General features: G+C 47.5%; 1 protein-coding gene across 3 annotated transcripts in view; it reads left to right on the top strand.

The window, feature by feature from the left end:
* The first annotated feature begins 1,144 nt into the window (after positions 1-1,144).
* Positions 1,145-22,400, top strand: part of BCL7C (BAF chromatin remodeling complex subunit BCL7C) — a 34,176-nt gene continuing 12,920 nt past the window's right edge. Inside the window, exons 1-6 of one of the 3 annotated variants that reach the window (XM_070461205.1) lie at positions 1,209-1,565; positions 2,124-2,202; positions 2,561-2,669; positions 2,762-2,923; positions 5,075-5,160; positions 5,921-6,116. In XM_070461205.1, the coding sequence (XP_070317306.1) occupies positions 1,474-1,565; positions 2,124-2,202; positions 2,561-2,669; positions 2,762-2,923; positions 5,075-5,160; positions 5,921-6,046 (654 nt within the window). In that variant the 5' untranslated portion in view covers positions 1,209-1,473 and the 3' untranslated portion in view covers positions 6,047-6,116. Of the gene's footprint in view, positions 1,566-2,123; positions 2,203-2,560; positions 2,670-2,761; positions 2,924-5,074; positions 5,161-5,920; positions 6,117-22,400 lie in introns of those variants that run through there. The other 2 variants (XM_070461204.1, XM_070461206.1) reach the window with 2 other exon arrangements.

Raw genomic sequence — 22,400 nt, 5'->3', positions numbered from 1 at the left:
GCTTCAAACAAAATCAACTAAGACATACTCATTTTAAGTAAACTTTTCATTCAAGTAGGGAAAAGTGCACACCATCATAAGGGTACAGTTCAACGAATTTTCCAAGAGTAAACATGCCCTGGGAATCAGCACCAGATTAAGAAACAGAGCATGACCCGTTCCCACAATCCCCCTCTTAGCTCCTCCCAGTCCCATGGGTGACCGCCCTCCTGATTTCTCACACCCTTAATTGATGTTGTCGGTTCTGAAATTTACGTAAATGAAATCATACAACGCATGCTTTTGTATCCTACTCCTTTCATGAGATTTTCCCCCGTTGTTGGGGATAGCAGGACCTCAGTCTTCTTGCTGGGTCCTCCATGGTGTAAACAGGCTACAATTCACTTTCCACTCCCCTGTCGATGGGTTGTTTCCAGTCTGAGGCTATTACAGAGATATGAACATTCCAGTACAGGTCCCTTGGTGCTCATACCCACGCATTTCTGTTGGCTGTTAACGACCTAGGAGTGGAACTGTTGGATCATACTTTCTCTGAAAAACCGCCAGCTTTTCGAAGTAGTATCTCTACCACTCCCCCCAAAATATGAGGGATCTAGTTGCTCTACTTCCTCGCCTCCACTTGGTAGGTTCAGTCGTTTTCATTTTAGACGTTCTGGTAGGTGAAGAATCAGTTATATGCAGCGTCAGGCACGTAATTGGCACTCAATTAATAGACTGTTGAGTGAATGGATGAAAGGGTAGTAGAACAGTGTAGAACCGGATAGTCTAACACACACACACACACACACGCAGCGTCCCGGGTAGTAGAACAGTGTAGAACCTGATAGTCACACACACACACACACACACACACACACACACACACACACACACACACACACACACACACACACACACGCAGCGTCCCGGGTAGTAGAACAGTGTAGAACCTGATAGTCACACACACACACACACACACACACACACACACACACACACACAGCGACACACACACACACACACACACACACACAGCGTCCCGGGGACGTCCCCACGCTCAGCGGTCTCACACGGGACACTGACCACCTCGCGCCCCCTGGCGCCCACGTGGTTTGAACGCACGGCCGCAGCCCCGCCGCGCGCGTCCAGTCGCCCAGCTGCCCCCAACCTGCCTCTCGGCGGCGGGCAGGGGGCGCTGCGCGTCCGGGTGCCCCGAGGGGGCGGGCCCGGTTGGGGCGGGGCCGGCCGACTTCCAGGCCTGGGCTCCGGCCGCCCGAGCCGCCCGGCCGCTCCGGGGACGGGCCGGGGCGGGGCGCGGCGGCAGGAAGCTGGGCGGGGACTCGCGGAGGCGTTGGGGGAGCGAGGGAGGGCGCGACCAACTCCCGGAGGGACGACGGGCCGAGAGAGCGGCGCCCCGGCCTGGCGCCGAGCCTGAGCCCGCCGGACGGGAGGCGGCCCAGCCGCGGGCTCGGCCTGGGCCCCAGCCCCGCCAGCATGGCCGGCCGGACCGTGCGGGCCGAGACCCGGAGCCGGGCCAAGGATGACATCAAGAAGGTGATGGCGACCATCGAGAAGGTCCGGAGATGGTGAGCGCTGCCCCGGGGCCAGGGACGGGACCCAGTGGGCCACTCCTCCCCCAGTTAAGTCTACCCCGCTTCGCCAGCTGTGGCCCCCAGCTGTTAGGTGTGCCGCCCAGCTGCGCGCCGGAGCTGCGGGGCTCTATCTTCCTTCTGGCTACACCCTGGGGTCTACAAAGCGTGTTCTCCAGTCCTGCCCTCCCGAAGCTGGAGCCCCCGTTTATGCCCCGCCCCTGAAGCTTTGACACTCCTCCCGCGAGTGTGCCCGAGGATCTTCATTGCTAAGGTCCCCAGCCGGCCTCAAAGAGTCCGAGCTCTCCATGTGTTACCCCAGGGGTCTGCAGAGCCGCGACCCCAAGTCACACTCTCTCTAGAAACATCCCCCCCCACCATCTATCTGTGCCCTCGGGTCTGCAGGGTTTCTCCCTCTAACTGTGTCCTCTTAGCAAAAGTGCCCCTTCCATCAGGACATTACCCTCACATCTCGGGGTACCCCCAGATGTGTCCCGCTCCCGGGGTGGCCCTCTCCTCAGGCCTCTCTGACCCAATCCCCCCACTGTCCCACAGGGAGAAGCGCTGGGTGACTGTGGGCGACACTTCCCTTCGTATCTTCAAGTGGGTGCCAGTGGTGGACCCCCAGGAGGAGGTGAGCACGTCCCCCCCTCCCCCCACCACCCTGTCCCAGGCCCTTCTTCTGTGTAACCTCAGGCAAGCCCCTCCCCACCCTGGCCTCCACCTCCAGTCTCCACTCAGAGCTCAAATGCAGGAGCACAGACAGATGTTAACAATTAATAGCAACTCCGCCTCTTCCCCTCCCCCCACCAGACCTCCGTCCCCCGCCGCCCCCACCTCCAGAGTTCAAGACTTAACCCAGCAGTGCACAACCTGTCACCTCATGCAGGGCCTTCCGCTTCTCTCTGCCTCAGTTTCTTTACTTGCACAGTGGGGGCTTGGCAAGTGCTAACCAGAAAGCTGCCTCTGACCCTTAGCCCTCTAACCCCCAGGAGCGCCGGAGGGCAGGTGGAGGGGCAGAGAGATCCCGAGGCCGGGAGCGGAGGGGCAGGGGCGCCAGTCCCCGAGGGGGTGGCCCTCTCATCCTGCTGGATCTCAATGGTAGGTAGGGATGCTGGGATGTGGGGGGCTGTGGGCATTAAGGGAGGCGACTGGGGCCTCAGGCCCAACCCTTTCGTCTTTTTCCCCCACAGATGAGAACAGTAACCAGAGTTTCCATTCGGAAGGCTCCCTGCAGAAGGGCACGGAGCCCAGCCCTGGGGGCACCCCCCAGCCCAGCCGCCCTGTGTCACCTGCTGGACCACCGGAAGGGGTCCCAGAGGATGCTCAGCCCCCACAGCTGGGCCAGGAGAGAGGTAGGACCAGGTGCCTCCCAGGAGCCCGCTCTTCTGAGCCTTCTCCCCTCCGAAGTGGAAGCCACCAGCTTGCCCCTCTGCCAGCCCTTCCTCCTAAGTTGCCTCCCTGAGTTCTGTGGAAAGTCACCGCCCTTTCTCTAGGGACTGTCTCTTTCCTTCGCTGGCTTCTTAGCTTCTGTGGATCATGCTTATCACTGTCTGAGATTTTCATGTAGATTTAGCTTTGTACTAGTTAAATAGCTTTCTTTCCCACCTCATGTCAGCTTCCTGACTGTTGAGCCCACGTTGACCTTGTTCACTGGTATTATCCTCAGAACACCATAGAACACATAGTAGGTGCCCAATGAGTATTTGCTGGGCCTTCCCTGGTGCCTCAGTCTATCAGGTCTCAAAGAGTCAGACATGACTTGGTGACTGAACAACAACAGCCATGGTAGCTCAGCTGGTGAAGAATCCACCTCCAATGCAGGAGACCCTGGTTCGATTCCTGGGTTGGGAAGATCCACTGGAGAAGGAAATGACAACCCACTCCAGTATCCTTGCCAGGGTAATCTCCTGGACAGACTGGTGGGCTACAGTCCATGGAATCCCAAAGAGTTGGACATGACTGAACATGCATGCATGATAAAATAATTGTGATAATCATAAGAGTGACTAATAGTAAGTGATAATATAACTGCTAATATTTACTGAGCTCTCACTGTATGCTAGGCACCTTTCTAAGTTCTTTCCATGTTTTATCTCATTTAATCCTCACTACAACCCTATGAGGGTTATGATCTCTATTTATAGATGAGAAACCAAAACTCAGGGAGGTTAAGTAAGTTACCTAAGCACACACAGCCAGTGAGCTAGGATCTTGGGCATGAGCCCTCCTCTTGTGTCTTCTAGAGTCAGTCCCTTGTCTGGTCAGATTCACTTCCCCCGTGCGTTTGCCTTCCCCTGCCTCCCCAGCTCTGTCATCTCTCCCACCCATGCCTAGCTCCAGCCTCCGGGATGTCCCCTCCTCTAGTTGTACCCCCACTAAGCACAAGTTTGACAAGGTTCTTTTCCTGCTGCAAAACCTTCAGTGACTCCCTATGACCTTTGACTCCTCAACCTGGCACTCCGGGCCCTTCATGAACTGTCCCCTGCTGACCTCATTGTTCCCATCCAAGAACACCCTGATTTGGGCCTATGTTCCATGTCTAGATCATAGCACACACTTTTGTACCTTTACTAATATAAAGACAATAATTCGCATTTATCGAGCACTTACTATGTGCCAGGCCCTGTGCTAATGGCTTTTCCTGTCTCATTTAATCCTTAAAACAGTCTCGTGTGGTAATTACTGTGCATGTGGTATAGTCACTCAGTTGTGTCTCTTTGTGACCCTTTAGACTTTAAGCCCACCAGGCTCCTCTGTCCATGGGGATTCTCCAGGCAAGAATACTGGAATGGGTTGCCATGTCCTCCTCCAGGGGATCTTCCCCACCCAGGAATTGAACCGGCATCTCCTGTGCCTCCTGCTTTACAAGCAGATTCTTTACCCACTAAGCCATCAGGGAACCCAGTCATTACTACAATTATCCCCATTTTACAGACAGGAAAACAGGCTTGGAGAAATAAAGTTACTTGCCCAAGGTCAGAATTTGAACCCAAGCAGTCCAACCCCGGGCTTCCCAGGTGGCTCAGTGGTAAAGAACCCACCTGCCAATGCAGGGGACATAAAGAGACGCGGGTTTGATCCCTGAGTCAGGAAGATCCCCTGGATGGGGGCATGGCAGCCCACTCCAGTATTCTTGCCTGGCGAATTCCGTGGACAGAGGAACCTGGTGGGCTACAGTCCATTGGGTTGTACTAAGTCAGACATGAGTGAAGTGACTTAGCACCCACACACACGCACAGAGTCCAGCACCCATATCTGTGCTTGCCAAGCTTCTGTTGCCTCCACCTGAAATGTACTCCAGCTCCCCATTTGTCTACCTGATCAAATCTACTCACCCGTCAAGATCCCATCTACATGTCCTTCCTGTGTTTTCTTTCTGGGTTGCAGCTAGGGATCTGGCTCCCCACTGAGTGCTCCCATAGCTCACAGGCTTATGTGACTTGTAGGTTTCCCTCCTGGTCTCTGCAGTAGCTCAGGGAACATCTGTTAATTTCATGTTTCAGATCCTGGGGGCATACCTGCGGGCAGCACGGATGAACCCCCCATGTTGACCAAGGAGGAGCCTGTTCCAGAATTGTTGGAGGCTGAGGTGAGAGTGGCCACCTGGACTCCCAGGTCTTGGAAGGAATGGGGAGCTGTGGGGCTGCTAAAAGCTTGAGGGCTGCACTCTTGAAGTCAAGGTGGGAAATGTAGGCCTTGTATACAGCTAAAGGTTTCTAGGCTGGGTTCTTGGGACTGAAAAGAAAAGGGTGTTTTAGAAACAAAATCCTGCAGGCTGGATGGGGGCTGACTTAAGACCATTAAAAACCTGAAAAGATCGTGGTGCAACTTCAAGTTTTTTTTTGAATCCTGAGTATGTAATTTAGCTTTAAAAAGTCTCCCACAAACTTCTGACATTCCCTACAAGGACTACCGTGTGATACATTTTCCAGAATTATCAACCTCTTTCCCCCAGTGTTGTTGTTTCCGGCGCCTTACTTAGTCTGCTTCCCAGGTGGCGCTAGCGGTAAGGAACCCGCCTGCCAATGCAGGAGACATAAGAGACGTGGGTTCGATCCCTGGGTTGGGAAGATCCCCTGGAGGAGGGCATGGCAACCCACTCCAGTATTCCGGCCTGGAGAAACCCATGGACAGAGGAGCCTGGTGGGCTATAGTCCATAGGGTCGCACAGAGTCGGACACAACTGAAGCAACTTAGCATACACGCACTTCGCGTCCTGGGGCCCTGGCCCTGGGCTGGACTCCCAAGTCCGGGAAGGGAATGGAGTGGAGGCTTTGGAGAAGGCAGGGCTAGGAGCCTGCACTCCTGGGTTGGGGTGGAGCTCACGCCTGTCCACCCTTCCTCTCCAGGCCCCTGAAGCTTACCCCGTCTTTGAGCCCGTGCCATCTGTCCCCGAGGCAGCCCAGGGTGATCCCGAGGACTCGGAGGGCGCCCCCCCACTCAAGCGCATCTACCCAAATGCCCCTGACCCCTGAGAAGCCGGCCTGCCTGTCCTGTCGCCCCCGGGGCCCCTTTGGCTTTTTACAAATAAAGACCCTTTTGTAATTTTGTGTCATGTCATTTCCCCGTCAGGGCTGGGGAGGGTCTTTGGAGACAGTTTTGTCTCATGCTCCAATTCTCAGAGGGGGTCACTGAGGCTCTCGGAGGATCTACCTATAGCTACACCCTGAGTCAGACATGGAAGGGGGTTCGAGCCGGACCCTGCCTCCCCCACCCTCTCTCCACTCTCTCTTGTCCCCCTTACCTTTGACCCTGCCTTTGGCTGTCCCGCTCTTGGGAATCCCCAGGGCCCCTTTTCTTCCTGCTCAGGCCTGCCCAGGCCCAGCGATTACCAAAGCTCTGGGCTGCTAGGCCTGTGATTCCCATTCACACACAGGAACATAGAGGCCCAGAGGGATTTTGGGGCGTGCGATGACCCAACCTGTTCCCTGCCCCCAGGAAGCTACAGTCTGGTGCCTCCCTGCCTCTGGTCAGCCATTCCTCCAGTGGACCCTTGCCCACACTCCTAGTGGAATCTTCCTTGTCCTCATCTCAATTGCTACCTCTTCCAGGAAGCCTTCCCTGACTGCAGGCTTAGTGAGTTTCTCCCACCGTTTGGGCCCCCACACCACCACCCTGTGTGTTTCTCTCCCTTTGTCTCAGTATTGATCAGGGTGTTGGGGAACGGTGGGTTCGTGCATCTGTCTCATCCACTAGGCTGTGGGCCGCTGAGAGCAGAACTTGGTCCCAGCCATGCCTAGCAGCACACTCAGCATAGAACAGTCACAGTAACTATTTGATGAATGAATGAACGAGCTGAGGCTTTCCAGGAAGGCTTCTCTGAGGAGGTGGCCTGTGAGCTGGACTCTGAGCCACGCACCTCAGCATGGTAGATCTGAAGTCAGAAGTCCTGGCTCTGTTACTCACTAGCCCTTTGACTCTATGCTGGACTCCTTTCCCTCTCTGAGCCGTAGTTTGTTCATCTGAGCAATGGGACAATAGCTAGGCCTCATCTGCTGCAGTGGTTTGTGGGAACCTTCAAATAACGTAAGAAACCTTCACTCTATGCCTGGCAGAGAGTCAGAGTCAGGTGTGTTAACTCTATTTTTAACAAAGAAAGAGACTGAGGTTCAGAGAAGACCACATTGAAACTTTAAAGAACTTTTTAAAAAATTTAGGGGTATTTCTGATAGCAGCTGCAGTAGTAATGATATCTGAGACGGGCTGGCCAGGGAAGCCAGGTGTGCGGTGATGTGGTATATTCGTTTTTTGTCGTCGCCTAACAAATTATCACAATCTTAGTGGCTTAAAACAACACAGATTTATTACCTTAGCATTCTGGAGGACAGATTTCCAAGATTACTCTCAGTGGATTAAAATAAAAGTGTCAGCAGGGGCTCATTCCTTCCAGGGCCTATAGGGGAGGATGTGTGTGCTTGCCTTTTCTGGCTTCTGCAGTCCACCTGCAAGTCTTGTGGCCCCTGCCTCCATCTTCAAATCCATCAGCAAGAGTAGCATCCTCCAAACTCCCTTTCTCTCTCTGCTTCCATTGTCACCTTTTCTTCTCTGACTCTCCTGCCTCCCTCTATTAAAGACTCTGGTGATTGCTTTGAACCTACAGGATAATCTAGGATAATCTTACCATCTCAAGATTCTTAATTTAATCACCTCAGCAGAATCTTATTTGCCGTGTAAAGTAACATCATCACAGGTTCCAGAGATAGGGCATGGACATCTTTGGAGGGCCAAGATTCAGCCTAGCACATGTGGTAATAATCTCAACCGTTTTGGGGGTGTGTGGGTCATCTCATGTATCACCCCATGGGGTAACGAGAGTGCTCTGTAAAGTGCTTTGTATGGATTAGTACAGTATTAAGGCCCAGAATTCAGACTCTGGGTTTGACTCTCAGCATTTCCATTCATTCTCTCTGTGACCTTGAGCAAGCGACTTAACTTCTCTGTGCCTCAGTTATTTTATCTGTACAATGGAGAGAATAGTAATATCAGCCTGGTGAGATGATTATGAGGATTAAATGAAGGGATACATGGAGAGAGATAGTTCTCGACTTGGTCCATAGTAAGTGCTCAATAAATGGTTTTTGTTTTCGCTATTACCCCATTTTATAGATGAGGATGTTCAGCAGTAGGGGTAGAGGGCAGAGACTTGTGAGTGAGACTGGGAAAGAAGTTATTTCCAAGTAGCCTTGAAAAGCTAAAGTTTGAGTCTCCCCCATTCTTATCCCTCTCCTGGCACAAGGCCTCAGGGTCTGGGCATCTGTCCCTTGGCCCAAGCCTGCCTGCACCCTTTCTGTAGTCTACTCTGTAATTTTAAAAGCCACCTCTTCCACAGCCACACCCCTGACCATCACCTTGCCATGCCCTCCCTGCCCCCTCCCCACATCCACACTCTCTTTTTGGAAATTCTTCACCCTTGGCACATGGGCCCTAGCCTCCAGGGCCCCACCATTCGTTTCCTCTATGTCATTCTCTCCTTTTCCTAACCCCTAAAATATCCCTTATGAACATTTTCTGACCTAGCTCTTTTCTTCATGAAAACTCTCCTTGCGAGTTTCCACCTACTCCTGGAATTAAGGTTCCCAAGTCTCTGTCTTCAAGTTGTGCCCCCACCTCCAGACTCAGGGCCACATGCCCTCAAGGCATCTCCCCTGGGATGCCCCACAGGTCCTCAGCCTCATCCTCCTCCCAACCTGTTCCCAGCATTGCCCCCCTGCGATTCCCCAGAAATGGCCCACAATCCCAGGAGTTGGCTAAGGTGGGAGCACCCAGAAGTCAGAGTCAACATTTGATGAGGCACTCTGTCTCATGAAATCCCTGTTCTAAATAATCTTCCCACCTTCTGGCCCTTTCTTTGGGGTCCCAGTGTTTTGCTGGTGCTTCTCAATGAGTTTCTCTGCTTTGCCCTTGTCCATCACCCATCCATTGTCCACCCAGCTGCTAATTATAGCAACATGTATTTATTGTGCACTTACTGTTTGCCTGGCACTCTTCAAGGCCCTAGGGATACAGCATAGACTTAATGGAAAATAAATCTTTGCCTTCATGGACCTTATCATCAGTAAATTAGATCTTATGTAAAAAATTATAAGTACATTAGAAAAAATAGGGTAAGGGAGGTGGGGAAAGAGGAGACTGCAGTTGTGAAATTGGAAATTCAGGGGAGGCCTATGGAGCAGATATCTGATGAGAAGTTGGAAGGAAGTAAGGGGGAGAGCTCTGTGCTTACCTGGGTGAAGAACATTCCAGAAAGAGGGAATAGCCAGTGCAAAGGCCCTGAGGGGGCACATGGCTGGAAATGAGATCCGTGCCTCTGGAGTGGAGGGATGGGAGGAGAGAGGGGTGAGAAGTGAGGTCAGTAGGGCCTCAGAGGCAAGTCAGGCCCATACGTGTCGTTCAAACTTTGAGGATAAAAGGAGATGTATTGAGTTTGCCAAAAAGTTTGTTTGACTTTTTCCATAATGTTACGGATTATGAATCTTACCCAAATGAATTTTTTGGCCAACCCAGTATTAACAGTTATACCCAGATAACAGATGAAACCTGGGATAACTAGAGTGTAAGGTCATCCTTCTTGGAGGCCATTGTGAGGACCTGGCTTTCATTGTCGGTGAGATGAAAGACCATTGAACGGGTGTGAGCAGAGCAGTAACATGATCAGATTTAGAGAATTTTTTTCCTCAATATTTTATTATATAGAGTTTTAAAGCTTACAGCAAAATTGGAAGAATTGTACAGGTAACACTGATAACACCTACCACCTAGATGCTCTAACATTTTACTATGTTTGCTGTACCACATATCCTTATCCACCCGCCCATCCACCTTTCTTATTTTCTTTATACATTTCAAAATAAGCTGCAGAAAATGGTATACTTCCCTCTCAACACTTCGGCATATATGTCAATTAGAGTCCAGTGTTGACTAGAGTCCAGGTTTTTCTTTTCCTTTGAGGCAAACTATCCATATAGCAAAATGCACAGGTGTTAATTGTGTTTCAACAGATATATAATCTGCATAATGCAAGCCCTTATCAACGACATCACTGTCTCCCCCTGGAAAGTTTCCTGTTGGCTCTTCCTTGTCCCAACTCCCTAGAGGCAGCACTGTTCTAATTTTGCTTTGGATTAGGTTAACCTGTTCTTGAACTTCACACGCATGGAATTTGATAGTAGGCATTCCTTGGTGTCTGCTTTCTTTCATTCAGCGTAATGTTTTTGAGAGTTGGCCACACTGTTGCTTGGATCAGTGGTTTGTTCCTCCCTATTGCTGGGTTATAGGCTGCACACTTGGCTCTGACCGGGAGTGCTCTGCCAGCCAGAGAGCAGATGGTTCCAGGTCCCCTCGCTGATTCTAGCTCCCTGTACAAGTATGTCAAGGCTGGTGCTCAGAGCCCTGGACAAGGGCATCCCAGAGAGATGGATAGCCTTTTCTCAGGGCCCTTTCTAGAATATCTGGGGGCCTCAGTCCCCAGACAGAACTATATCAGAGGTAGAATCTAGGGTGACCAAGCATTCTGGTTCGCCCAGGACTTTCCCCTATGTTAACCCTTCAAGTGCCATTCCCAGGAAACCCTCAGTCCTTGGCAGGCTGGAATGGTTGGTCACCCTAACAGGATCCCACCACTGCCCCTTGAGCCCCAGGCCCTTTCTCACTCCACACTACACGTCCTTCCTTCTAAGGACTGATTTTCCTTATACTCCAAACCGTTCTGCTCTGTAGCTCTAAAACTTCACATGGCTCCGCATGGCTTTGTCTGGCAACCCAAAGGATATCCTCAGCCTACAGCAGTGGTTCTCAAACTTTGTTGCACATTGGAACCACCTGGGAACTTTTGATGCCTAGCTTCTAGCCCCAGACATGTTCAGTGGTATAGGGCATGACTTGGGCATCGGCTCCACAGGTGATGCTAATATCCTGCAAAATTTGGGAACCAGTGGCCTATGGCTAGGACTTCCTTGACTTACATGGTATTGAACATGTTGCCAGCACTTAAAATCAAGTGATTTCATATAAAAATCCGGACTCTCGGCCTCCGTTGACAAAGCAGATGCTCCGAGACTTAGAGTCTGCTAACAAGGATGGTCATCACCCAGGGGAACAGAGGGCTGGCTGCCCATGGAGGCAAAGCATGTGTTCTTTGGTCCCCGCAGTCCCCATCACCCCTCCATGCCTTGCTCTGCTTGTTCAGGTTCATTTGCATGGCCAGCAGGCCAATCTGAACTCTCCAGCCTGGTCCTTGCTCATCTCCTCAGCCTCTTGGTTTTTTCTTCCACGGTGCTTACCTCAGTCCTGACCTGCCACATGGGCCTTGTGGTGCTCTTTCCCACCTACCTTTGCCCATGCAGTTCTCCCACCAAACTCCTTACCGTGGCAGACCAGGCCCTGCTCAGTTTGGCCCCGGCCCACCTCTCTCGCTTGGTGGCTCAGCTGGTAAAGAATCCACCTGCAATGGGGAAGACCTGGGTTTGATCCCTGGGGTGGGAAGATTCCCCTGGAGAAGGAACGGCTACCCACTCCAGTATTCTGGCCTGGAGAACTCCATGGACTCTATAGTCCACGGGGGTCCCAAAGAGCTGGACACAAGTGAGTGACTTTCACTCACCCACCCACTCACCTCTCTCACCCGTCTGCCTGAGCTCTCCACCTCTGACCCACGACCGCACAGAAGCTGACCAAGATAGTTCCCACCTTAGCCTTCTCTCCTCCCTCTGCCAGGGAGACCCTTCTCCTCCTCTTCTCTTTCTTCCTGGCCAGTGCCTACCTATCTTTCAGGCCTTGGCTTAGCACTCACCTCCTTCAGGGAGGTTCTCTGATCCTCAGACTAGGTCAGGTTCTGGGTTAGTCACCATACTTCCTCTTTCACTTGACATCTCACTTCCTGTGCTAAAGTAAGGCCACGTTGTTCATTTCTGTTGCAGGGCCTTCTGTAGTGGTTGGTAAGTAGTAGGCGTTTGTTAGTGATCAGTGAATGAAAGACCATCTCCTTTCTCCATTGGCAAATGCTACTCCTTTCCTATTACATTTCTACTATAGCATTCAACTCTCTGTTCTCTTGGAGACCCGTAACTTGACTGAGATCAAATGATCCATTGAGTTTTAGCTCAGGTCCTTCTCACAGTGGGCTCAGAGGGTCCCAAACCCACCCTGTAGTTGTTTGCCCAGTTTCAGAATGCATATCTGGAATTGGCATACTCAGCAACAGGTGAACTCTCCACGTCAGTTGAAGGCAGGGCTGTAACTGGTTGGTGACCCCCAGGTCCCTGCACCGGGCAAGTGCAAGGGCAGAGCACAATAACTTACTCTGTTCTCTTATATTTGTCTGCTGGCGATGACTTTTCTGCCTGTGCCCTCCTTTGTTGCTCCAGTCAGCTCTGGGATGCAGCTGTGGTGATGTGAAGGGTTCAGGACACAGAATAGGAATGGAGTTATTCCAGATTCAGGTGATTTGTACTGTGTGATCTTGGGCAAGTCATTTCCCTATCTAGACCTTAGTTGTCTCATCTGAAACATGGAGCCAATATTATCTTTTCCATATACAGTAAGTCCCCTACATGAGAACCTTCAAGTTGCGAACGTGTTTGTGTGTCCAGTCACGTAAGTTAGTTCACGTGTCTGGTGTACACTGTCACGTGCATCCTCTACAAGTGGTTGTGCTTTGGTGTATTTTACTGTACAGTACTGTATAGAGTACAGTAGAACAGTATCTTTATTCCAAGCCCAGGATGCCCAGAAGCAAGGGTAAAAGCAGCAGCAGTGTAGCTGCTAAGAAGCACCAAGTGATAAGGATGGAAACAAAAATGAAAATAATTGAGAGAGCGGAGCAAAGTGAAAAGATGGTAGATGTCACTCATTCTTAAAACATGAATCATTCAACCATCAGCAGGATTCTAAAGAACAAGGACAAGATAATGGAACATGTGAAGTGAAGTCTGCTGTGCCGATGATGCCAACAATAGTGTCAAAGAAGCATGGAAAATTGATGGAGGGGATGGAGAAACTTCTCAGAGTGTGGATGCAGGATCAGCATCAGTGTCAAATCCGGCTCATCTTAATGCTGATTCAAGAGAAAGCTAAAAAGCCTTTATGAAGGCTTGAAGAAGAAACAGGGCAAAGAATCAGAGGGTGCATCTTTAATGCCAGCCATGGTTCAAAGCTACAGTCAACCTTCACAATGGAAAAGTGGCGAGGCCACGAGTGCAGATGTGGTAGCTGCCTGGGAACTTCCTGAAACCCTTTGAGAAATTATTGTTCTGTACTAATGAAGACCTGATGGAATTGAAGGCCCAGAGGAAGGACGAAGAAGTAACAGAAGAACTGAAGTGATTCACAATGATGGAAATGACAAGATGATTTTATTTGAGGAGGCAGTTTTAGTTTTTGAGGCATAGGACCTGAACATAGAATGGTACGTGAATGTTGTTTAGGATGCTATCCAGCACTACTGGGTCATCTATAATGAGAGAAAAAGAGCTACTACCCAGTCCAAATTTTCAAGACGGTAGATAGAATTGAATCTAGCAAGGAACCAGAACCTGTGCCATCAACATCAGGCATGAGTGAAATTGCAGCTTGCTCTCCATCTCCAATTGCTGACGACCCTTCAGTTCTACCATCTCCCGCCTCCTCTCCTTCCTCCAGTCAGTAACTCGTCCTGCCTGTTCACTGGATGCCAGCCCCTGGATGCCAGCTGCTGTACTGTACTTTTCAAGGTACTGTACTCTAAGATTAAAAATGTTTTGTTTATTTTTTGTGTTTGTTTTTTATGTATTATGTGTGTGAGAAGTATTTAAAAAACCTGTTACAGTACAGTACAGTACTACTGTAGCTGATTGTGTTAGTTGGGTTCCTAGGCTAACTTTGTTGGACTTAGGAACAAATTGGAGTTATGAATGAGCTCTCCTAAGGAACTGGTTGGTATGTAGGGGACTTACTATATATATACCAGGAGCAGAGTGAACCAAGTGCAGATCATGTACCCTGAGAAGCTATATAGACACCAAATTTTTGTAAAGTGAATAATATTTTGAACCTTTAAGTTTTACAATCACTGATAGGATTGCAAGCACTCTAGGAAATTTAGGAAATGCAGTGCCAAAGAAAAGAAAGTAAAAGTCCGTTGTATCGATAATAACCTCAGCTGAGGTTTTACTGTATCTATTTTAAGATATGGTGAGGGAACTGGAGCGGGTGATTGGAATCAATGAAGATAGCCCTAAGTGGGGCACCGGGGGTCTGGTTCAGCTGCCGGGTGACTTCAGTCGCCTTGTCTGTAGAGCTGGATCCACAGGCCGTGCTCCCCTCACTGCCTTTGGTGAAGCTTCCTGGAAACAAAGGAGGGCAGCACGCCTTCCAAACGGCCGACAGCCAGGAAAGCGCGCCTTGGCGTCGCAAGGGTTAAGGGCACAGAGCGCAGAGCCCCGCATCCTAGAAAGGCCGCGGGCGGACTTCCGGTGCCGACGCTCTGGGCGCGGTTGCTCCCTGGGTTGCGAGGAACCAGCAAAGGTGTGTGTGGCTGGTTCTCTCTCCGAGCTGCGGCAGATCAGGGTCACCGAGGCCAAACCGTGCCGACGTGTCCCCTTCCTCCGAGTTCCTGACCAGCATCTTCCTGGCAGCATGTGAGGCACTTTGGGCCTTTAGTCTCCACGGCTCTAGTGCCGGCGTGAGGATCCCGGGACTAGCCGGTCACAGTCGGTTTTTTCTAATTACTTAGCCCCAGGGAAACTACTATATCCCCATTATCCTCAGTCCCGCATATTTCCCCTCCTTATTACAACTTCGGGAGCATGTTCTTATTTTACAAGTAAGAAACGTGAGGTTCAGGGCGATTTTCTCCACAGTCATGATGCACGACGGTGGCGGAGTAGGGAGGATATAAATCAAGTTTTTGCGATTTGACTGGCAGATCTGTTTGGGGGAATATTAACTAATATTGAGTGCTTACAACTAGAATCTTTTAATAAAGGGGCAAAAGCTTACCACAGGGAGATGATGGGGGGTGGTACTCATAGATCTGGCTAAGTTATGGTACTCACAGATCTGGCTGAGTTAAGTAATAGTGAGCTATATAGTGGTCCTGGTTCAGGTATCTTTGCATCCTTTACCTCAAGGAGAAAAAATAAATAAAATTTAGCAGCTTTCTCTCTTAAAAAAAAAATGTACACACACACACACATTTACTTATCTGGCTCCTCAGGGTCTTAATTGTGGCACTTGGGATCTTAGGTCTTCGTTGCCACATGCAGGACCTTTAGTTGTGGCATGTGGGATCTAGTTCCCTGACCAGGGATCAAACCCCAGCCCCCTGCATTGGGGGTGCGGAGTCTTAGCCACTGGACTGCCAGGGAAGTCCCACAGCATATACCATACAATCTGCCCACTTAAAATAGACAATTCAATGGTTCTTTAAGTATGTTCAGAGTTGTGCAATTCTCACCACAGTCAGCTTTAGAACATTTTTCATCACCCTCAAACCATACGCATTGGCAATCATCCCATTCTCCTCCAGCCCTAGACTATCGCTAATCTATTATATGTTCTGTCTATATAGATTTGCCTATTCTGGACATTTCATATACAGCCACATAAGGCCTTTTATGACTGGGTTAATCCCCTTTCTTAAAGTCCAGGCCTTGAGCTCAGAGCTTTGGCTTATAACCATAGCCAGTGAGAATTAGATACCATCATTTTGACATTGTTGTATTTATTTTTTACCACCTTAGGGTAAGTTCCTGTTTGTGGTAGTGTCCTTCTTGAATAAATGTGTTTTCATTTTGAAAGTTATTTTTAAATGACAAGATTAAGCAAATAGTAGAAATGGTGTATGAATGTCTGAAGCTTGGGAAGATGGGATGTGAATGAAGTTTGGAAAACACTGGATTGTCTGATTTGAGGCTTTCCAGGATGTAGTTAGAAAACCACCCTATTATTCCATTTCACTCTCCTAACAATTTCTCAGAAGAAGTGCATCATTTTACTGATGAAGAAACAGGTATAGCAAAGTTAACTATGGTAACTTGTCCAAGGTCACACAGCTAGTGACAGAACCTAGATTTAACCCAAGGTCTAATTCCAACAACCACCTTTTAACCAAGTTTGAAAGTAAAACTTGAGGTGAGAAATGGACTAGCAGACTTGAAAGAGGACCCTAGCCACTAGACCAAAACATGTGGGGACCTGGCTGGTTAAGTTGTTTTGGGTACACCTTCAAAGTACGTGTGTGCTCAGTTGTGTCTGACTCTTTGGGGGCTGCATGGATGGTAGCCTGCCAGGCTCCTCTGTCCATGGAATTTTCCAGGCAAGAATACTGGAGTGGGTTGCCATTTCCTACTCCAGGGGATCTTCCCAACCCAGGGAGTGAACCCACATCTCTTGCATCTCCTGCATTGGCAGGCAGATTCTTTACCACTGCACCAGCTGGGAAGCACCTTCAAACAAATAATCAATTATTTAAAAAAAAAAAAAAACAAAAACACACACACACTGTAATTTGTGACTCTAAGCAGAAATTCCATCTGAGGCAATGTTGGGATTTTCTTTCTCTCTCAAGGGCACACAAGAATCCAAGAGGTGTTGCCTGGATAACTAGAGATGTGGCATATGTGTTTTGGTGCCAGGGAGAGTCTAATTCCATGGTGGGAGAAATTCCAGTTAAGGAATTCAAGACCTTGTACTAGAGAGGTGTCCCCCTAATTCACAAGGCAGCTGCATCTGCAGTTTCTTCTAAATAAAGTACCTTCTGAGCAAATGCCACACCCCACTTTCCTCTCAAATCCCCAATGGGCCCAGGAGTTGGCATCTGAACCCAACTTTCCATAGCAGTGCAGGGGACACGGGTTCAATCCCTGGTTGTGGGAACTAAGATCCTGCAAACCATGTGGCACAGCCAATATAATGAAAAATAAAAAACTTTTTTAAAAAGTTCAAAAGGAAAAACTAGGGAATGAAATATTCATAGGGGGCTTTGAAAAGCTCTGACACATTCCTGGGTATCCCTAGAAGGTCACAAGCATGTGTAGAAAGGACCCAAGAAGACCCTAAACTCTCACCTCTAGCTGACCTTAATGCTCTGTGCAAGCAAGAAGTGGAAGTTAAAGCAGTGTTGTACACATACACACAGTTCCTCAGAAAAGACTAGGAAATTTACTAGTTGAAGGCATTAGTTGTCCAATCATTAGCTGATCACTAAGCAAGTTAATTGATCACAGACTTTAGTGGCCATGCACAAAGAATACAGTCTTTACAGAATTAACCTAGGAAAGTTCATAAATAGCAGCAAGAACAACAACAAAGCCTGAGGAGGGGTAGAATCTGACTTTTGGAGTTGCCACATTATAATATTTAAGATGTCATCATTGGGAATTCTCTGACAATCCAGTGGTTAGGACTCCATGCTTTCACTGCTGAGTGCCTGGGTTCAATCTCTGGTTGAAGAGTTAAAATCCCACAAGCCAGGACTTCCCTGGTAGTCAGGTGGTTAAAACTCTGTACTCCCAATGCAGAGGGCACAGGTTCAATCCCTGGTCAGGGAACTAAGAATCCACATGCCAAAAAAATAAAAATTATTTAAAAAAAATGCAAGCCACATAGTGCAGCCAAAAAAAAAGAGATGTCAATTTCAACAACAAAATAATTATAAGACACATACATACATACATATCAAATAGAAATAAAAGTTCTGGAGCTTAACAATACAAAAATACAACTGAAAAGAAAGATTCAGTTAACAGGGCTCTGTAGCAGATTTGACTTGGCAGAAGAATCAATACAATTGAAGACAGGTCAATTGAGGTTACACAGTCTGAGGAACAGAAAGAAAAAAGAATGAAAAAAAAAAAAGAATAGTGTCCCCAGAGACCTGTGGGATATCATCAGGTGTACTAATATACACATATTGAGAGTCCTAGAAGGAGAGATGAGAACTATGTAGAAAGAGTAGTTGAAGAAATATTTTTCCCAGATTTGATTTTTTTTAAAAATTAATCTACACAGCCACAAAGCCCAAAGTAGGATAAACTGAAAGAGACTCACATCTAGACACATCATAATCAAACTGTCAAAAGACAGAATACTAAAAGCAGCAAGAGAAAAAGCAAATCATCATGTACAAGAAATCTTCCATAAGATTAACAGCTAACTTCCTATCAGAAACTATGGAGGCCAGAAAACAGTGAGATAACATATGCAAAGTGCTGAAAGAATAAAACTGTCAACCAAGAAATCTATACCCAGCAAAACAATCTTTCAAAAAGAAAAAGGTGAAATTAAGACATTCCGAGATCAACAAAAATGGAGAGAATTTGTTCCTAGCAGAGTTACCCTACAAGAAATAGAGAGGCAATCCTTTAGGCTGAAGTGAAAGGACGAGACAGTAACTCAAATCCACATGAGAAAATAAAGAATATCAGTAAAGGAAACTATGTAAGTACATGGAAAAGACAGTATAAATACATTTTGTTTATAATTTTATGTGTTTTAAAGACAACTGCAAAATGCAATAATTGTAAAGTGGGGTTTATGGGCTTAAATAAAGATGTAATCTGTTTGGCAATAATAGCACAAAGTAGGTGTGAGAAGGGAGCTATATAGGATCAACTTTTTACGTACTACTGAAATTAAGTTGGCATTAACGTGAATTAGATTGCTTTAAGTAGAGATGTTAATTTTAATCCCCAAGGAAACCACTGAAAAAGTAACTCAAAAGAATAGACTAAAAGAAACAAGGGAATTAAAATGGAATACTAGAAAATATTTAACACAAAAAGAAAGCAGTAGTGAACAGGAACAAAAAGTGAAAGGCATATAGATAACAAATAGTAAAATGACAGATGTAAATCCTATCTTAGCAATTACATTAAGTGTAAATAAACACTGCAGTCAAAAGATAGAGATTTGGCAGATTTTTAAAATCTTAATTTAAAAAACCCAACATGATCCAACTATATGATATCTTTATAATCAATGACATAAATAGGTTGAAACTAAAAAGATAGAAAAAGATATACAAGAGTAACTGTAAGAGATGTGGAGTGGCTATGCTAACTACTAGACAAGACAGAATTCAAAACAAAACTTGTTACTAGAGACAAGATATTTTAGGATAATAAAAAGGTTGACCTATCTAGAAGACTTAATAATTATAAGCATATAGGTGCCTAAAAACAGAACCCCCAAATACCTGAAACAAAAACTGACAAAACTGAGGGAAGAAATAGACAATTCAGTAATAATTGTTGAAGACTTCAATACTGTATTTTTGACAATGGATAAAATAACTAGACAAAAGATCAGAAAGGAAACATATCCAACAATAGTGGAGTAGGTTTCCGATCTATTTCATTCCTAGGAACTATGATCAAGTACCTCTGCTAGCCAAGAAATCAGATTGCCTGGTTGTCCCTGCTGCCCTTTACAATTGATGTGTCTACCTTGTCTGGATCCCCTCATGTGTGTATTAGTTGCTCAATCATGTCTGACTCTTTGCAACCCCATGGCTGTAGCCCAACAGGCTCCTCTATCCATGGAATTCTCCAGGTAAGAATACTGGAGTGGGTAGCCATTCCCTTCTGCAAGGGATCTTTCTGACTCAGGGATCGAACCCAGGTTTTCTGTATCGCTGGCAGATTCTTTATGGTCTGAGCCACCAGGAAAGCCCAGATCCCATCATATCCACTGATATTAGGGAGCCCCTCCTCAAATAGTGATATCCTCTCTAGTCATACCTGGCCTACAAAAGAGAATGATTACTTAAAGCATGGAGGTGCTCCCTTCAATGCTTTAGCAAAGAAATTATCTTCTGGGTCCTCTCACTGAATACAGTTGACAGATTGCACATGATAAATCTAATCTATCACACTAAGCCTTTAGATTCTCTCTTCTATGTGATGCCAGGAACACTGTAGCATCTTGACCTCACTAAGTGTAGGCTGCTATTAAGTCCAAAATTCAGTTAGCTGACCAAGTAATTTCTTAGTGCCAACTTCTTAGCACATTAAATCCGGGATCTTTAGTAAATATACCCATAAACGAATGTGGCTCTAGCTAGAGTTATAATCTACCCTCATTGCTCTGACACCCTTAAAACCCATGCTCATGCACTTCTTAGGTTTCTGTCAGCATATTAGCAATGTATTACAATTCTTCCAAGGTATAAGATGTTCCTTCCTGGATCATAATGTGTACCTGTTCCCCTGGAACATGTTGAGATTTGGCCCTAGTTAAAGGCTTAAAACTCAACGTTCAGAAAACAAAGATCATGGCATCTGGTCCCATCAATTCATGACAAATAGATGGGGAAACAATGAGAGACTTTATTTTGGAGGGCTCCAAAATCACTGCAGATGGTGGCTGCAGCCATGCAATTAAAAGATGCTTGCTCCTTGGAAGAAAAGCTATGATCAACCTAGACAGCAGAAACATTACTTTGCCAACAAAGGTCCATCTAGTCAAAGCTGTGGTTTTTCCAGTAGTCATGTGTGGATGTGAAAGTTGAACTATAAAGAAAGCTGAACACTGAAGAATTAATGCTTTTGAACTGTAGTGTTGGAGAAGACTCTTAAGAGTCCCTTGGACTGCAAGGAGATCCAACCAGTCCATCCTAAAGGAAGTCAGTCCTGAATATTCATTGGAAGGACTGATGCTGAAGCTGAAACTCCAATATTTTGGCCACCAGATGAAAAGAACTGACTCCTTGGAAAAGACCCTGATGCTGGGAAAGATTGAAGGCAGAAGGGGACGACAGAGGATGAGATGGTTGAATGGCCTCACTGACTTGATGGACATGAGTTTGAGCAAGCTCTGGGAGTTGGTGATGGACGGGGAAGCCTGGCATGCTGCAGTCCATGGGGTTTCAATGAGTCGGACATGACTGAATGACTAAGCTGAACTGAAAGACTTATAGGCAGCAGGGGAGACAAATTTTGAGTGGAATGAGCACCTGTTTTCAAGGCATTTGCCCAGGTAAAGTTATCACAGGGTTTTCAAACAGAGAAAAGTTAGTTTCATCAGATACAGGATAGTAAGCTACTTCCAATGGCAAAAGAGACTCAGAATGACTTGGGAGTTCAATAGTGTCTCCTTTGTCTGATTCTAACCAGATGCGCCCTTCCAAATTTCTGCACCCTATTCTTTCCTGATTGATACCCTAGATTTCCCATAACAAATTTGTTAAGACAGTGAACTCAGTTGTCATTTTCTCTCTCTAATCACTCAAGTGCACTGCAAAGAATCCCTCCTACCACACAGTCTAGAGTTATTACTACTGCCATAGGAGCCAGCAGAAGCAGCCAGTTGGACTCCCAAGGCATATGCTTTAGTTGGCACCCCATCACAATCAGCCACAGGTGATAGTTTGATTAACTGCGATGCAACTGCATAGTGTGGTTTATTAGCATCCCATTTCCCATTGACTAGAGCTCAGCACTCAAGGTTGTGACCATATCACTGCAAAATCCCATCTCTGTGGGTCTTTCTCCTAGAACCACTCCCAGAACCAATTATTGTATCAGTCAGGGTCCAACCAGGAGGCAGAAGCCACCATGGGAAAGTTTAACATAAAGAACTATTGATAGGAATAATAGGGAAATGGCTGCTGCGGCTAAGTCGCTTCATTCGTGTCCGACTCTGTGCGACCCCATAGACGGCAGCCCACCAGGCTCCCCCGTCCCTGGGACTCTCCAGGCAAGAACACTGGAGTGGGTTGCCATTTCCTTCAATGCATGAAAGTGAAAAGTGAAAGTGAAGTCGCTCAGTGGTGTCCAACTCCTAGCGACCCCATGGACTGCAGCCTACAAGGCTCCTCCATCCATAGGGTTTTCCAAGCAAGAGTACTGGAGTGGGTTGCCATTGCCTTCTCCAAGAGAAATGGCTAACGAGGGTTAAAGAGAATTCTAAAGAATACAGAATTAGATATTAAGATCAGCCACTATCCTTAGGACTGATGTAGAGAGCCCAAGAAAGATCCCTTCCCACCAGGCTGAGACCAGACTTCATTTGAAAGGACCTGGCAGACAAATTGCTGGCGGGCTTTCTACGTGACTTCCTGGAAATTGGCCCTCTGGGGTGTCAGGTGAAGCTGCTAATCATGGAGCGTTGCTAGAACCAAGATCGCAGGAGGTGTTCTCTACAGGAGCCAGGTGCTGGAGAGCTTTATCAGTACAGGGGTCAGCACAGTAGAAAGTCATGCCATTGTGGAGTCCCGTGGTAGAGACTATACACCCAGTGAGAGCCAGGTGCTGGAGAAAGCAGCACTGATAAAGGAATCAATCTCTGTCAACATTAGAGAAAGTGAGCTTGGTAAGAACACAGTGCTGGAGAAAATCAGCCTGCTCCCATTGT

The sequence above is a fragment of the Odocoileus virginianus genome, chromosome 33 (genome assembly GCF_023699985.2).
Source record: "Odocoileus virginianus isolate 20LAN1187 ecotype Illinois chromosome 33, Ovbor_1.2, whole genome shotgun sequence".
NCBI classification, from domain to species: domain Eukaryota; kingdom Metazoa; phylum Chordata; class Mammalia; order Artiodactyla; family Cervidae; genus Odocoileus; species Odocoileus virginianus.
The sequence above is the reverse complement of the archived record's forward strand: the minus strand, read 5'-3'. Positions and strand labels throughout refer to the sequence as shown.